The 17,751-nt window shown below is 48.6% G+C and overlaps 1 protein-coding gene across 10 annotated transcripts in view; it reads right to left on the bottom strand.

Moving 5' to 3' along the window:
• Positions 1 to 17,751, bottom strand: part of HMBOX1 (homeobox containing 1) — a 146,833-nt gene that overhangs the window by 16,905 nt on the left and 112,177 nt on the right. For all 10 annotated transcript variants that reach the window (XM_063123752.1, XM_063123753.1, XM_063123754.1 and 7 more), the window contains exons 6-7: positions 12,288 to 12,441; positions 855 to 937 (exon numbers count right to left, since the gene is read on the bottom strand). In XM_063123752.1, the coding sequence (XP_062979822.1) occupies positions 855 to 937; positions 12,288 to 12,441 (237 nt within the window). The remainder of the gene's footprint in view (positions 1 to 854; positions 938 to 12,287; positions 12,442 to 17,751) is intronic.

The following is a 17,751-nucleotide window of genomic DNA, read 5'->3' as shown; positions in this document are numbered from 1 at the left end:
CTCCTGCAGCTTTAACGGTTGTGATGAAGAGGGAATTTCACCCGGTGCTGCGTGCGTACAGATGACACCTGCTGAAATTCCCTTTTCTATGTAACCGTTAGAGGTACAGGAGCCCTGTCCTCCTTTCCATACGTTCGCCCTATCCACGCAGTCACACTGATGCCTGAAAACCTGCACATGTTTTCTTTTCATCCTTCACGCAGCACCTAGTTTGCTTTGGGCGCTGAAATAAATGCAACCCTAAGAAGAACAGGGGACACTGACTTTTACCATGGCAGATCATGGGTTGAACGAAATAACCTAAGAAGAGCCCTGCGGGATCAGACCAGAAATCCTTCCCATCCAGCATTCGGTCCACACGGTGGCCAACCAGATTCCAGTGGGAAACTCACCAGCAGGACATGAGTGCAATATCACCCTCCCACCCATGTTCCCCAGCAACTGGTGTACACAAGCATCCTGCTTCTGATACTAGAGGGAGCACTGAGCCATCAGGACTAGAAGCCATGGTTAGCCTTCCCAGTGCTGCTAAAGCACGAACACACATTTGCTTCTTTTTCATGGGTGTTTCCCTTTTTGAAACTCGTCCCAAGGACAGGAATGTCTCTGTTAATTTACACTCTGCACGTGTGCCTTTTCGTCCTTCGCCCAAAGAGAAAATATCATTGGGTGCGAGGAAGGGAACTTCTGAAACTCGAGACCAGGCGATATTTTTTTAGAAGAAAATCTAGGCTGGGATAGCATCTTCAGACGTTTCCCTTGAATTGGTGCAACTGCCTTGCTTCTAGGCTCTGTCGCCTCTCAGGTAAAAGGGCAAACCTATATGCGGGTGCTCCCGAAAACCCCCGCCATACCTGGCTTTTGAATGACTGCATTACAGGCATTTGCAATTTCTTCCCTCTTGGCCTCATCAGGGTATTGATTCTCGTTGAAGTAGCTGCAGAGACAAAAAGAACAAATTGTGTTTAGAAATCCAATCCTTTCTCTGCACCCCTCCTCCCACCAACCAACCCCACCCCCCTGAAAACCGCAGACTTATGAGAAATCCTCCATGTGAAAAAAAAGATCACAGGAGACAGAGATATTTGTTTGTTTATTTATTTATTGCATTTATATCCCACCATTTTTCCTCTTCAGGAACCCAAGGTGGCGTACACAATCCTCCTCCGCTCCATTTTATCCTCACAACAACAACCCTGGGAGGTAGGCTGGGTTGAGACTCTATGACTGGCCCAAAGTCACCCAGTGGGTTTTCATGGCCATGTGGGGACTAGAACCCGGATCTCCCGACACCCAGTCTGACACTTTTAGCCGCTACACCACAATGGCTATTTTCCCGACAAGAAAGGGGCATGCATGTGAGTTTCTTCATAGGTCGGTAGGTAACGCTTTATTGCTTCAACCAATGGCTACAACAAGCATTGTAACAGCAATGCTAAAACAAATCATACATTCTGCAAGGTCAGAAATTTTGCTCTATACGTTTGCGCTGTAAGAGCGAAGTTGGCCAAAGCCGATACGACAGTCTTGTTATCGCATGTAAACAAAAAGTATATTCTTTCTGCATCAGACCACCTGGACTTTTTCTCAAGAAAACAATCTAAATATTTAGGACGAATTTGAGAATAGATAGGACAGTAGAACAAATAATGAGGCAGAGCCTCTACTTTGTCACGACAGCAAGGGCAAAGTGTCGAGGCAGAAGGAATTTTTATTAAAACACCCTTCTAGCACTGCACCTTTCATTTGTCGCGTCTTTAATCGTGCAAGGGCTGATCGAAGACGAGGGTTAGAAATTAGAGCCAGGCAGCGTTCACATTCAAATTTAAGCTTACAATAGTCTCTGCTAACCAAAGTGCTATCTTATTTCTTGAGACTGCGCAGAGATCCATTTGAATAGGAACGCTACAGACCCTCTCCTTAAAGACCTCTTTGCTGTGAGCTAAATTCAAAGTAGCAAAGTACTGAGAAGCAAAAGCATAATAATGAATTTGAGGAATCAGTTTCTGAAACCAAGGTGATGTATTTGATGAATTTCTTTATAAGCCCAGTGCAAATATAGCAATGTCCAACCATGGTTAGACAACCAGGGACACCCCAACGTCTCACATGATTTATTTTAAACAGCTAAAAGCAATTAACAATAAAATATCGTGCCTGTAACTCGTAACCCACTTCCCTTTCACAGGGCAAGCTCGGCTGTCGGTTTGAGAACTAACTGTGGTTAGTGTTACATCTCCACCAGTGTTGACGCTAACCGTCGTTAGCATGAACCATCATTAGCAACCATGGTTGCAAACTGTGGATCAGCAATACCCACGGCCAGCAAAAATGCTGATAAGGGCATAAGGTAAAGCAGAGAGTTCCACGAATGTCCCTGTGAGAGGGACATGCGTCAACAGCAGCTCAGGTGCAAGTAACCAGGCAAAAGGTACACTGAGCATCTCAAAAGATCGACCAGGAGCTCAGGTCCAGAGCCTCTGGTAAGTGTGCAGATTCCCCCGGCCATACGTTCCCACCCCCACAAATTGGGGGCTGAAAAGGCCTCTTAACCTCTTAAGAGGTTTTTGTGAACCGCCCAGAGAGCTCCAGCCTTTGGGTGGTATAGAAATGTAATTAATTAATTAATAAATAAATAAATAATAAATTCAGGGCCCAAATAGCTGGGAGGGGAGAAGAGTTTTTTCCCCCTTCCACTCTGGCGGCCGCCATTATTTATTTATTTATTTATTTATTGCATTTATATACTGCCCCATAGCCGAAGCTCTCCGGGCAGTTTACAAAAGTTAAAAACCGTAAACGTTAAAAACAAATATACAAAGTTTAGAAACATAAAAAGCATAAAAACAGCAGGATCCTTATTAAAACAGCTATTCTGGGGTCCGTTAAAAAGAAAAAAACAAGATAACAATGTTGGTGCCAGGCGAGCCTCGTCGGGGAGATCATTCCATTAATTGGGGGGCCACCACTGAAAAGGCCCTCTCCCTTGTTGCCATTAGAGTAGACGGCAAAACCCCTTCTCGTTCTCCCCTCCCCCGCCGATGGGGGCCTTAAAGACCCTGTTGATATTATTATTATTATTATTATTATTATTATTATTATTTATTTATTTATTTATATAGCACCATCAGTGTACATGGTGCTGTACAGAGTAAAACAGTAAATAGCAAGACCCTGCCGCATAGGCTTACAATCTAATAAAATCATAGTAAAACAATAAGGAGGGGAAGAGAATGCAAACAGGTACAGGGTAGGGTAAGCAGGCACAGGGTAGGGTAAAACTAACAGTAGAAAGTAACAGTAGAAGTCTGCACAACATCAAGTTTTAAAAGCTTTAGGAAAAAGAAAAGTTTTTAGTTGAGCTTTAAAGAGCGTAGGGTGAAAATACACAATGTCCCCAGCCTTGGGGGGAGAAATGCTTATTTCCCTCTGCTGCATAAATGGTGGCCACCTGCTATTAATGCAGTGGGGAAAGGACGCAGTAGCCATGGGACGAAAGTCCGCCGGGCACGTCCATCAGGGCCCCGGAGAGCCGAATGCCCCTCACGGGCCCAAGCACAGTTTCACCCCATCGCTAGTAAGAAGTAGCTGTGATGGAACCGCGAGGGTTAACTCAGCAGTTCGAGGCCAGAAAGGGAGTTTGCCCAGCCCGGATCAAACACGCACCTCTCCGCTCTCCAATTTAACCCCTTTGAGTCTAGGTTTTCAAGGAACGACAGAAGACTGGATGTAGGGACCAAATGACATTTAAACACACTCTTTTTAAGGGTCCACACACGAGGATAGACAATTAGGAGGTTTGGGGGAAGAACACAGACAAAGGAATAAAACACACACGGGAAAGCAGGGACTACAGCTTTCTCCACTGTGGCAGCCCGGTTGTGGAATGAGCTCCCCAGAGAGGCCCGCCTGGCTTCTACACTGTACTCCTTCCGTCACCAGCTGAAGACCTTTTTATTCTCTCAGTATTTTAACACTTAATTTTAACTTAAATTTAAATTTTACTGTTTTAACTCTGTATTTTAATTTTATATCAATTTTGCTGCGTGGTTTTTATCCCGGTTGTGCTTTTTATACTGTATTTTGTATTGGTGTTTTTAACCTGTTGGTGGTTTTATGATGGTTTTAATTTTTGTGAACCGCCCAGAGAGCTTCAGCTATTGGGCGGTACAAAAATGTAATAAATAAATAAATAAATAAGTATTCATTCAGACTAAATGAATACACACGCACTCCCCGCAAAAAACACACTCCCCAGCCGTAACTCAGCAAAGGTCCCTTGCCCCAGTACCCAAACTTAAACTACGACAAAACAAACACGTGACCCTATGACTCGACCTACAGTCGCTCACCTCGACTCGGCTCAATAGCCACTCGAACTAAACTCTTTCCCTCGGTGCCACGCAGAGCTCCGCCATCCAGCCGGCCTGGCCTGGATGCGTCTTGCTCACACATGCACGCACCGGACTCCAACACCCGCAGGAAAGAGGCCGGACCGTTGGGGGCCCAAGGTTTTATCTCTCCACCCCAGCCAATCAGAAGCCCTCAGAAGCCCCCAACCTCACCCAAAGGGAAGGGGGACACTCCTGGAGCCTGCACAGCTACCGCTAGATACTTTGTTAAGACACAGAACATTCTCCCACCAATTCCAGCCTGGTTAGCTGTTATCAGGTGCCAAGCACCGCCTGACAGCGCGTCCTTGGCGTTTCCAGCTCCCTACTCCTTTTCGGACACAAGTTAACCCATCGCCTCCCTCCTGGGATGAAAAGTTAAGATGTTCCTTAAAGGGCTAAGGGCCAAGCTCATGACAGTAGCATCTGATGCAGTGCTAAGAACCTAGGTTTTTTTTGGGGGGGGGGGAAGAGAGCCAGGCCAACCCTTTGGTTCTAGATGAAAGCAGTTGTGTAATTCCTGCATTGAGCAGGGGGTTGGACTTGATGGCCTTGTAGGCCCCTTCCAACTCTGCTATTCTATGATTCTATAATTAGACCAAGAGGGTGGCCTGTTCAAGGCTACAGCTGGGAATGGGGGCTTAAGATCATCTACAGGGGCCCATCTCCGTGAGCCCCTGCCAAAGGAAGTGAGGCAGGTGGCTACTAGGAGCAGGGCTTTCTCCGCTGTGGCACCCCGCTGTGGCATCTCCGCCTGGCGCCTACACTGTACTCCTTTCGTCGCCAGCTGAAGACCTTTTTATTCTCTCAGTATTTTAACACTTAATTTTAACTTAAATTTAAATTTTCCTGTTTTAACTCTGTATTTTAATTTTATATCCATTTTGCTGCGTGGATTTTATCCTGGTTGTGCTTTTTATACTGTATTTTGTATTGGTGCTTTTAACCTGTTGGTTGTTTTATTGTGGTTTTAATTTTTGTGAACCGCCCAGAGAGCTTCGGCTATTGGGCGGTATAAAAATGTAATAAATAAATAAATAAATCCCCCCACCTCTCTCGGGATATTCTAGGACCCTGCCTGAATTTCCATCTTTTGTGGAAAAGAAGTGAAGGCTCTGGCCCTCTCACATGTGGAGTTCAAAGGGCAAGCAGCCAGAATTCTGCCCAACCACTCACTGAGAAGAAATGCCCCCCCTCACCCCCCAAAATGCTCTGAGCTGGTTGTAAAGTTAATCGTCTGCTATCTATGTATAACTGGTTTTAAAATGAATGTTTTGAAAGAAAATACATTTAGCAATGTGTGTTTTATTTATTGAGAAATATGTACTTAAATGTGGATTTACATGCAGATTAACCAAAGATATGTATGCAGAAACAGGACGGAATGGACTCGTGTTTAACACAAAGTCTTTCAAAATAGTGATCCAGCTATATCTACTAGCACCACTCTGCCTCTTATCCTGATAAAAGCCCATAAAACCTCCTGCGGTTGGCTACCCGGGTGATGCTTATCTCAACCAAACTGACCTTTCACACCCCTTACAGTAATTGAACTGTTCGTCAACATTCTAGTGGTGGCAGTACCACACCCAAGATACCAAAGTAGTCCCAGGAATGGCCACGAGTACGGTGTATTGATGATGCCCTATATATTGAAATAGTCCCCAATGCCAAAACTCTATGAATGCGTATTAGACTGTGTTGAGTTCAGAATGCTTTGAAGCAGTGAGAGGGAGGGAGAAGAAAACCCAGAAAGAGGAGCGGGGAAGCAAGGAGATAAAGTACGAAATGAATGATTGCAAAAGCCCGAGGATAAACCTTCGCCAGATGCAATTGTACTTCCTAGACAAAAGGCGCCCGTCAGCATGGCAATGGCTGATCAGGGAGGGAATCAAATGATCTCTTTTGTCCAAGGCGACAGTAAAGGATTAAAATGAAAAGTGGCTGAAATATGTGCGCTGGATGAGAACGCGCAGGGACGGCAAAAAAAAGATTGAAACATCCTTGAAGCTGTTTCGTCGCAATGATGCAGTTGCGGGCCTGGAAATATTGCCGCCTTGAAGAAATCTGCACCATCAGGGAAGCGCGCAAGCCGAGCGGCGGGCAAATGCATCTCTGGTTATGGTCTTGGAGCATGTCATCTTTGCATCCAGACAATGTTGCCTCCATGTGAAGCGTGAATTTATAAACTGAGATGTGCCGTGCATTAAGGCCAAGGCACCTCCAACGACCCTGCATGCACGGAGTTTGGTTGTTAAAATAGGTACGTTTCTAGTCCACACAGAGGTGGAACCATTCTCAATCACAGGCAGGCAGTGTCTGCTAACAGGCCCCGGGCACCCATTTCTTCTGTAGTGCCATTTCTAGATCTTACTTAGAATCATAGACTAGTAGAGTTGGAAGGGGCCTCTAAGGCCATCAAGTCCAACCCCCTGCTCAATGCAGGAATCCACCTATAAGCATCCCTGACAGATGGTTGTCCAGCTGCTTGTCTTACTTGCATCTCCACTTCGCTTGCCACTCCTGCTTGTCTATTATAGATTACAGGTGTGGAGTTGCTCCTGTTCAGGTTTCCAGCCGGCCATGCCCCCTCCCACGATACTCCATTCCATTAACATCACCTGGTTCTCAGTTTCCCCCCACAACAGCCAATCAGGCTTCTGTGGCTTCTGAGCATGCTCAATTCTCATTGAGGTGGAGGTTTGGGAAGGGGAGGTCACTTTGAGTTTTTGCATTTTTTTCCAAATATTTTTTACACGTCTGAATCTCACCCATGCTCTGTGTGTGGATGGTGCCATTTTGGCTACACAAAGATCCACACTTCGATGAGTTTTGACCCACCAGCCCAAGCATAGCTCACCAGTCACATACAGGGACCTGCAAGAAGTGAAACTATTGAGTTCCCAGAAGGCCGCCATAAATGCTTGAGAGGCTAGTAGCCTTGGAGCAGAATTTCTGTGCTCTGCCTGCCTCCTTTCCCTTATGGAACTCACTACCACAAGATATAGTGATGGTCACCCATTCGGATGGCTTTAAAAGGGGGTTGGATAAATTCCTGGAGGAGAAGTCTATCAAGGGATACCAGCCCTGATAGTTGTGTGCTATCTCCAGTATTGGAGGCAGGAAGCCTGTGTGCACCAGTTGCTGGGGAACATGGGTGGGAGGGTGCTATTGCACCTTTGTCCTGCCTTGTTGGTCCCTGGTCGACGGCTGGTTGGCCATTGTGTGAACAGAATGCTGGACTAGATGGACCCTTGGCCTCATCCAGCATCAGGGATCTTCTTATTTATTTATTAAATTTATATACCGCCCCATAGCCGAAGCTCTCTGGGAGGTTTACAAAAGTTTAAAAAACAAGTCCTTCTTAAGTCCGTATGTTCTTATGACATCCTATCAACAGCCCCCAGGCTGTGGAGCACTTTCCCCAGCGAAGTCCAAGCGGCACCAACATTGTCATCTTTTGGTGTCAGGTTAGGACTATCCTCTACTTGCAGGTATTTAAAAGATAAAATGTTGAATGTGATAAGAGTTCCTGGGAATTTTAACGTTGATTGTGCAAACTTGTTTTATATTCTCGGATGCAAATAGTTTTATATGGTGTTGTTATATTGTTATTTACAGGATTTTCATCTTTCTAAACCAGACAGAGAGCTTTGGCTATTGGGCGGTATGAAAATGTAAAAAAATGAGATCTTTTGCAGCGGGGAGCTAGCCACTAATGCTGTCAAGAGGTCCGGGCCCCGGCCTCTGTGGCTTTCAACAGGGCAATTTATTCCGACTCTCAGTTCACAGGGAAGGTCGCTTCAGATCCTTTTGAAGCAAAGAGTCAGCAGCTGCCCGTCTCGGCCTCCTTGCAATCATATCTCTCTGCGGCATGACTGGAGGGGCGGCCTGCCAGAGGCCTGGCATTCAATACTCACTCCCTGCAACAAGGTATAGCTGGTCATTTATTCCACAGAATGCAGCAGCTCAAGACTGCTCATAAGAATCTCATTCCAAACTCGCAGGGCTATTCAAGTCTTTTTGCAAATCCAAGCACACGGAAAACAATTGTCTAGCAGCCTGGGTAAATAAGGAGGGGGAGGGGCATTACTGTTAATCGGTCTTAACTTACATTGGAACAGGGGCTGCTACAGCGTATGGACTGAGAGCCTGAGTTCGAATCTCACCTCTGCCATGGAGCCACAAACCCATTTTCTCTCTCGCTCATCCCTCCTCCGCTCCTGGAACATGAGGATAAGAATACTGGCCTACTTGAAAAGGTTGTTGTAAACGAATGGTTTCCAAACTACGTCCTTCTCCATTTAAACCCCTTTCTCCACATAGTTTGGAGGAAGGTGGTTTTTATCCCTTGCCTCAGGCGTATCAAGCGGTGGGGCTTGGCTTGAGCAGGGAGTAGCCGCGGCCAGGCCTGGTGTTCAGAGCCTGTGTCATGGCAACTGGCCCTTTAACAAAGCCTGACGCAGCACTTCAAAGAGGTGGACCTCCCAGAAGAACGCTCCTGGCCTGGCTATGAAACTCTGCCTGGGGCTCTTAGCCAGTGCTGGTGTAACTTGTCACTACGGATGCTGTGAGTGCCAAGCTGAGCCCAGGAACCTGGCGGACACCCCATGCACACACACTCACATCTGGTACCCGAACCCACGAGCATGGACACCCACACCCACACCCACACCTGAGCACTTGCAAAGCCGTGGCAAGCACTTGGAAGCTGCCAGCGCGCACACCGAAACTGCACACTTGCCCTTCCTGCATCAATGGCGACTACCTACGGCACAACGGGGGAATTGCACAGTTTCCAGAGCCTCCATAAATTGCACACTCCCCCCGCACTGCCCTGTCAATGGCGGCATTAAAGCCCCCACTGACACACGGATAAAGGCGCCATTGACACAGGAGGTGGGAGTGCGTGATTTCGGCACGTGGGCGGCGGCTGCAGCAGAGCAAGCGCCCGCCAAGGCGAACACGGGTGAGTTTGCCCAACCCTACTTATCACAACTCTAGCTGCCCGGCTGCTCTCTGTGGTGCTGAACCCACTCCAAGGCCTGGGCTGGGACACACAGCGCTGGCCATGGTGCTTAAGCCAGACCTGTTCCATCTGCCTGTTCCACGCTGTGCCTCCCCGGCCTGAGCTTTTGCCCAGACCCCATGACGGAATCCCAAACGGAGCCGGGCAATGCGATGTGTACGGATGCTAAACAAAACCTCCCTTAGCTCTATCGGTGCCCACTCTGAGGCCGTTTCTACACCTGCCTTTTCCCCCCGGGCTCGTCCCGGGATCATCCCTGTGCATTCAAATGACACACAGGGGATCCCGGGAGCAGGCAGGGATGATTTTTTTTTATTATTATTATTATTTATTTATTCATTGCATTTTTATACCGCCCAATAGCCAAAGCTCCCTGGGCGGTTCACAAAAACGAAAACCATTCGAAGTATAAAACAAACAGTATAAAAACATGGTATAAAATACACGTTAAAAAGTGATTAAAAACATACCACACATGATTAAAACATCCTTAAAACATCCTTAAAACATTCTAAAATTTCACTGGATAGGCCTGCCGGAATAGATCAGTCTTTATTGCTTTTTTAAACTCTAAAACAGCGGTCCCCAACCTTTTTGGCACCAGGGACCGGTTTCATGGAAGACAATTTTTCCACGGACCGGGGTGGATGTTTGAGGGGATGGTTTTGGGAAGCCATGCCCGCCCCTCACCCTCCACTCCAGTGTCCTGGCTTTGCTTCGGCTGGATGGGCGCCCAGCTGAAGTAAAGCCAGGATGCTGGGGCGGGCGGCTTCGGAACGGTGCGCCCGGAAGTCACTCTCCCAGAGCGGCTTCCAGCCAGGCGCGCCATTCTAAAGCCACCCACCCCACCCCAGCGTCCTGGCTTCACTTTGACTGAGTAGAGGTACGCGGGTGTGTGTGTGTGAAAGCAGCTCACCTGCACGGCCCAGTTCCTAACAGGCCACGGACCGGTACCGGTCCTGGCCCGGGGGTTGGGGACCTCTGCTCTAAAAGACTGTCAAGTTGATGAATCTCCTCCGGCAGGCCATTCCACAATCTCAGGGCAGCAGAAGAAAAGGTCCTCTGGGTAACAGTTGTTAATCTAGTTTTTGCTAGCTGAAGTAGATTCTTCCCAGAGGAGCTGAGTGTGTGGGGCGGATTGTACGGGAGAAGGCGATCCCGCAGGTAGCCCGGACCCAAACCATGTGGGGCTTTAAAGGTGATAACCAACACTTTGTACTTCGCCCGGAAACTAATCGGCAGCTAATTGGATCCTCCTTTGTCCTGGGATAATCCTTAGGTGTAGAAAGGGCCCGAGAAGGTGCTGGTCAATAACCAGTACAGCTCTTTTCTCAGTGGAGAGTGAACCATCCTCACAAGGCCAGGGCGGGGGGGGGGGGTTAACCGGGGGGCATCCCTGCCGGTCAAGGGGGAAGATCGCACTGCAGTTCTCCGGACCACGCCCAGCCTGCAGTTTAAATATAGATGTCAACTCGCTGGATCTGCCTGCTTCTCTTTAACCTTCAGATCGTAAATATTCCGAGAGGAAATTTCAAAAGCGGGGAGAAGGACGGCGGAGAGCGAGCTTCTGAAACTATCGCACGGAAACCGACCCTGAGCAGCCCATAATGCGCACTGGGAGAAATTCCAACAAAGCAGCACAAGGAGGAGAATTGAATTACAAATGGCTCACAGCTCCTTGCGCATGCACTATTCATCCGGCGGCGATGACGAAACAAGACGGGCGTAACGGTACCATTTGCAATGACCCGCTAGAGGACTAGCCCAGCAAAAGCGGCCACCAGAGAGCTACAGGTCCCAGCTGAAACCTCTGCAATGGATCGCTGAGGATCTTCGGCCTGCAAAATTATGCTTCGTTCGGATGTGCCGTTAGTGCAGGGATAGGGAATCCCGGACGCAAGGAGATTCCCCGTCTGGGCCCGTGGCCCCGATCCACCTCCCCCACACCATGGAGGGGGGCAGGATTGGCCTGTGCTCCTCCCCCCAAGTTTGGAGAGTGAGAGTCACGCTGAGTGCTTCAGTCACCCCACATCCTCCCCGACTTGAGGTGCAAGGGTGCAGGACATCTCCTCTACCTGGTGTCCTGGTTGTGGGAAGGGGGCGCTGAAGAATACCCACACGTAGGAAAGTTGGGACCCCGAACAAATGATGTCGCAAGCGTGGCCCCACCCACCGATGTCATCAGGCCAGCACCCCACCCAAAAACCGTTCCCCACCCATTCTAGTTGTAGATGCCCATCCTTACCCCAACCCCCTCTGAAACGGCTACTTGCCAACAACAGTGGGCTACCAAGCACTAACTCCTGCGACAAACACTGGTGCCAGCTCTGACCCAATATCTATTGGGCATCATAGAATCATAGGGTAGTCAAGTTGGAAAGGGCCTACAAGGCCATCGAGTCCAACCCCCTGCTCAAGGCAGGAATCCACCCTAAAGCATCCCTGACAGAGGGTTGTCCAGCTGCCTCTTGAAGGCCTCTAGTGTGGGAGAGCCCGCAACCTCCCTAGGTAACTGATTCCATTGTCATACTGCTCTAACAGTCAAGACGTTTTTCCTGATGTCCAGCCGGAATCTGGCTTCCTGTCACCTGAGCCTGTTATTCCGTGTCCTGCACTCTGAGATGACCAAGAAGAGATCCTGGCCCTCCTCCGTGTGATGACCTTTGATTATAACAGGGGCGGGATAACGTATCACAGGCTCGCTCACCTGCCCTTCCTGCAATATGACCTACGACCCTCCGCCGTTTACATCAGGTAATCTCTGGCTTGGATCATTTCGGGAAGTAGGAACACGTCTCTTCAGCTCCGTAATATGTTTAAATCCATCCGCACTGAACTCATTTGAGACCTATGGCCAGCCCACGTACCTTTCCATGACAGCCAGACATTCCTTTCTCCAGGTGAAACGGCTGCCCCGCCTCAAGCGAAAGGTCCCGGAGGTAGCTGTGACAGGTGGAGGCGTCTGCCTCCATTCTGGTTCTTCTACTGGGATGGGGGCCGGCCTCATGCTTAACGTAGCCCCTGAAAAAGCCAAGCGGAAGACAAAAAAAAAAGAGTGTTTCCTATCGAACAGAAAACCTCACCCCTCTTGTCAGCCTGGCTGACGGCAAAGATTCAACTCCCAACAAAAAGAGTGATCATTTCACTGGAAATTAGGGCCGGCTGGGAGGACAAAGAAGTTCCCAGCAGCAGACACAGAAGTCAAAGCAATGACCTCAAAGAGGAGAGCGAAATTCCTGCAAGTTCTCTGATTCAGGAGCACCAATATCTTATTCCCAAATCTTTCTAAGCAAAGGGACACCTTCTACAGGGCAAAATCCCCAACCAGAAGGCACCCCCTTGTAGGATTTGGGTGCAACACATACATTTTTCAGCATGTGTGTGTGTATTATCTATTGGCAACCATCAATATGATAAGAGGGGGTCATATTGATGGTTGAGGGGGGGTCCCCCCTAGCTCTCCAGGTGGCCACAGCATTGGTGGAAGAAGGTTGTCCTCCTTTGCTCTGTGTTGCCGCCTTTGTGCCTTCACAAGTCAGTGGATGTCCAGTATGGCGCATGAGGTAACATGAGACACAGAAATTTGGGGTTCCAGACGGATACGAAGTTCCTTTGCATATTTGCAGGGATAGCTTGACCACGGTGGTACAGGCATTGGTAACCTCAAGATTGGATTACTGCAACGCGCTCTAAGTGGGGCTGCCCTTGAAGCTGCTCCGGAAGCTGGAGCTAGTGCAGAATGCTGCAGCCCGGCTGTTGTCTGGAGCTGCCCCTTTCCGGCATGGAACTCCTCTGCTGAGGGAGCTGCACTGGCTGCCTATTCGCTACCGGGCCAGGTTTAAGGTTCTTGTACTTGTGTACAAAGCCCTAAACAACTTGGGACCAGGATACCTGAGAGAGCTCTGCCTTCTCCCTTACCAACCTGCCCGGTCACTGAGGTCATCCGAGGGCCTGCTCCTGGTGGTTCCACCTAGATCCATCCTCCGATTGGAATCCACCAGGGGAAGAGCCTTCAGCGTGGTGGCCCCCCTCCTGTGGAATTCCCTGCCTCTGGAGGTCAGGCAGGCTCCGACCTTGTACTCCTTTCGGCGCCTCCTGAAAACATCTTTATTCCAAAAAGCCTTTCTTTAACATGCAGCCTTGGATTACTGTTATTGCTTCTTTTAAATTTTGTTTTAACTGTTTTTATTCTGTTTTTATTTTCATTTTACCTTGTACACCGCTCTGAAATTTTTCAATGGGGAGCGGTATATAAATATTCTAAATAATAAATAAATAAATAAATAAATAAATAAATATGCATTGCCACCCCGGCAATTCTTACTTTCATGGGTCGTCCTATACAGTAGGGGACAAGAGATCATCCTGCACTCACAGAAAGGTGAGTTCACAGAAAAATATGTCTGACCGATCAAAGGATATCACAGAATAGTAGAGTTGGACGGGACCTTTAAGGCCATCGAGTCCAACCCCCTGCTCAATGCAGGAATCTACCTTAAAGCATCCCTGACAGATGGCTGTCCAGCTGCCTCTTGAAGGCCTCTAGAGTGGGAGAGCCCAGAACCTCCCTAGGTAGCTGGTTCCATTGTCATACTGCTCTAACAGTCAGGAAGTTTTTCCTGATGTCCAGCTGGAATCTGGCTTCCTTTAACTTGAGCCCATTATTCTGTGTCCTGCACTCTGGGAGGATCGAGAAGAGATCCTGACCCTCCTCTGTGTGACAACTTTTCAAGTATTTTATTTTATTTATTTATTTTATTCATTACATTTCTATACCGCCCAATAGCCGGAGCTCTCATGTCTGCCCTCCATCTCCTCTTCTCAGGGCTAAACATGCCCAGTTCTTTCAGTGTCTCCTCCTAGGGCTTTGTTTCCAGACCCCTGATCATCCTCGTTGCCCCCCTCTGAAACCCCTCCAAGCTTGTCTGCATCCTTCATGAAGGGTGGTGCTCACTCATACTGGAGAGCCTGCCTCTTCTAAAATAGTCCCTGCCCTGCTGCAGCAATTCATGGACAGGACATCCAAAAAGAAAAGGAAACCATGCCTTTTTCCCTTTAAAAAATAATCCTTTTATCCAGTATGCAGAAAATGTATGCAGATTCTAATCAGAGCTCATACAATTAACTGAATAAATTTAAAACCAATATATTTATAAACCTGATATACGTCATTCACATACCCCCTTTATCTCTCTCTCTCTCTGTCTCTCTCTCCTTCTCTTTCATTGTTGTCTGCCATTGTGGATTGCTGCCTTCTCTGCTGAGCATGTAGTAGCGAATAGGCAGCCAGTGCAGTTCCCTCAGCAGGAGTTACATACTGGAAAGGAGCAGCTCCAGACAACAGCTGAGCTGCAGCGTTCTGCACTAGGTTCTAGCTTCTGGAGCATCTTCAAGGGCAGCCCCACAGAAAGTGCATTGCAGTAATCCAACCTTGAGGTCACCAATGCCTGTACCACCGTGTACAAAGTCCACCTCAGAACACTGGTCACATGAACCAACCGTCTGACCCATAGAATCATAGAAAAGCAGAGTTGGAAGGACCCTACAAGGCCACTGAGGCAGGAATCCACCCTAAAGTATCCCTGACAGATGGTTGTCCAGCTGCCTCTTGAAGGCCTCTAGGGTGGGAGAGCCCACAACCTCCCTAGGTAACTGATTCCATTGTCGTACTGCTCTAACAGTCAGGAAGTTTTTCCTGATGTCCAGCTGGAATCTGGCTTCCTGTCACTTGAGCCCGTTATTCCGTGTCCTGCACTCTGGGAGGATCGAGAAGAGATCCTGGCCCTCCTCTGGGTGACAACCTTTTAAGTATAAGGCAAATCCCGATATCATTACGGCATACGTGAGTGTTACAGAAACAGAGCACTTAACTCTGAAGGTGCTTTCTGGAATAGATTCATGGCGGGCTGTAGGTTTTAAAAAGGATCTATGTGCAAACACATGCAAAATATTCAGAAGTGTGTCTGCAAGGCAAAGGGTGCCTTTGAGGTACTATACCGGGGGGCCCTTCTCTCTGGAGAACCTCAACTTCAAAGCCAAACAGGGGCGAGAATGCATTTCTGCCCGGCTGAGCATCCAGGTAACCGACGGAAAGTAATTCTGTAAGGCGAGCATTTCAAAGATGCATCTCCGTTAAAAGGAAGACCACGCCAACGACGACAAAAAAAATCTATATATTTTTTTGTCTTCTGCCCATACGTCTGCTTTCATGCAAATCACTTATTGACAAGGATGCTTTCAGAATGGAAAGCACACTTTTGGCTCGCTGAATCTCTTCGCCCCATGGGGTTCAAGTCTCAGTTCAGTCCAACATTTTGATGACTCCCTGCAAAAGGAGATGAATAAAAGTCCTAAAAGGAGCCCAGCTGGGTCATATCAAAGCGCATCGGCTCTGGCGTTTTGTCTCCCAAAAGCAGCTGACCTCTTCAAGCAGGACGTGCAGGTCACGGCCCTTCGCTATGGACTGCCCCCCACATTTCTGATTCAAGAGGTGCACAGCCTCTACTCGAATATGTTCCATTTGCCTATGGCCGCCACCCACTGATACGACTCTATTAAAAGCGTTTTTACACTGGTTTTCAGCTGGAAAAAAAGGGGTCTCCCTGGTGGCCCCATCCACGACCAACTTTTCAAGGAAAGGGGGAGAAGGTGGTGGTGGTGGGGGTTTTTCGTTCAGTAACAAGACAAATCCTAGGAGACCCGATGGGAGTTTAGGAAAACGACCAGTGGGACCCACAACAAAATGTTGCAGCGCGAAGCACTGCTGTTCAGGATTGCAGCTGCTCCATTTCGCCCTCCCACCCAACACCCAGTCAGCACTCTGTGGCCGCTGAGCATGCTCAGTCCGCAGTAGGCTGTTGGGGTTCACCCACCCTGTGGGGGGGGATCCCTAATGGTTTTTTGTACGCTTGCAAAACTCAGGAATCCCCCACCCCTATCCAGACTATTGATCCATCCCCTTTTGTGTGGAAGGGATGTTGCTTTGACAACGTAAGCCAACGACCTTTGCTATTTTTTAAGCAGTGGCCACTTTGGTTCTAGGCACTGCTGCCAAGCCCAGCTGGAGGGCCTCCCCAGGCCGTGGGGACTTCTCCCTCCACCCCATCCCCTACCCTGCCCAAGCTCTGTGTACCAGACTCAGCTGGAGGCCTTATTCATAGAATCATAGAATCATAGAATAGCAGAGTTGGAAGGGGCCTACAAGGCCATCCAGTCCAACCCCCTGCTCAATGCAGGAAGCCACCCTAAAGCATCCCTGACAGATGGCTGTCCAGCTGCCTCTTGAAGGCCTTTAGGGTGGGAGAGCCCACAACCTCCCTAGGGAACGGATTCCATTGTTGTACTGCTCTAACAGTCAGGAAGTTTTTCCTGATGTCGAGCTGGAATCTGGCTTCCTTTAACTTGAGCCCGTTATTCCGTGTCCTGCACTCTGGGAGGATCGAGAAGAGATCCTGGCCCTCCTCTGTGTGACAACCTTTCAAGTATTTGAAGAGTGCTATCATGTCTCCCCTCAATCTTCTCTTCTCCAGGCTCAACATGCCCAGTTCTTTCAGTCTCTCTTCATAGGGCTTTGTTTCCAAACCCCTGATCATCCTGGTTGCCCTCCTCTGAACACGCTCCAGCTTGTCTGCGTCCTTCTTGAATTGTGGAGCCCAGAACTGGACGTAATACTCTAGATGAGGCCCAACCAGGGCCAAATAGAGAGGAACCAGGACCTCACGCGATTTGGAAGCTATACTTCTATTAATGCAGCCCAAAATAGCATTTGCCTTTCTTGCAGCCATATCGCACTGTTGGCTCATATTCAGCTTGCGATCTACAACAATTCCAAGATCCTTCTCATTTGTAGTATTGCTGAGCCAAGTATCCCCCATCTTGTAACTGTGCATTTGGTTTCACAGGTACTCCCCACACGACATGCTGCCCCACCCACCCACCCCTGTCACGAGGCTGAAAGTCCCAGCGTCCTTCTGGGAGGCTGGTGCTCCTGCCTCCCACCTCCCTCAGTCCTCCCGCCCCTATCCCATCATGCATTGCAAGTTCTGCCGGCTGTACAGGAGCGGCCAGGGGTGCTTTCAGCCGCTCCTGCCGGAGAACTCTATGACCTTCCAGAATAGTGCACTGGACAGGAGAGATTACACAACGGAGCCGGACACACCACATGTTAATCAACGGGACTCCATTTAACAGGGTGACCCTATGAAAAGGAGGACAGGGCTCCTGTATCTTTAACAGTTGCATAGAAAAGGGAATTTCAGCAGGTGACATTTTTACGCATGCAGCACCTGGTGAAATTCCCTCTTCATCACAACAGTTAAAGCTACAGGGGAC

This window comes from Elgaria multicarinata, chromosome 4 (assembly GCF_023053635.1).
Source record: "Elgaria multicarinata webbii isolate HBS135686 ecotype San Diego chromosome 4, rElgMul1.1.pri, whole genome shotgun sequence".
NCBI classification, from domain to species: Eukaryota; Metazoa; Chordata; class Lepidosauria; order Squamata; family Anguidae; genus Elgaria; species Elgaria multicarinata.
The sequence above is the reverse complement of the archived record's forward strand: the minus strand, read 5'-3'. Positions and strand labels throughout refer to the sequence as shown.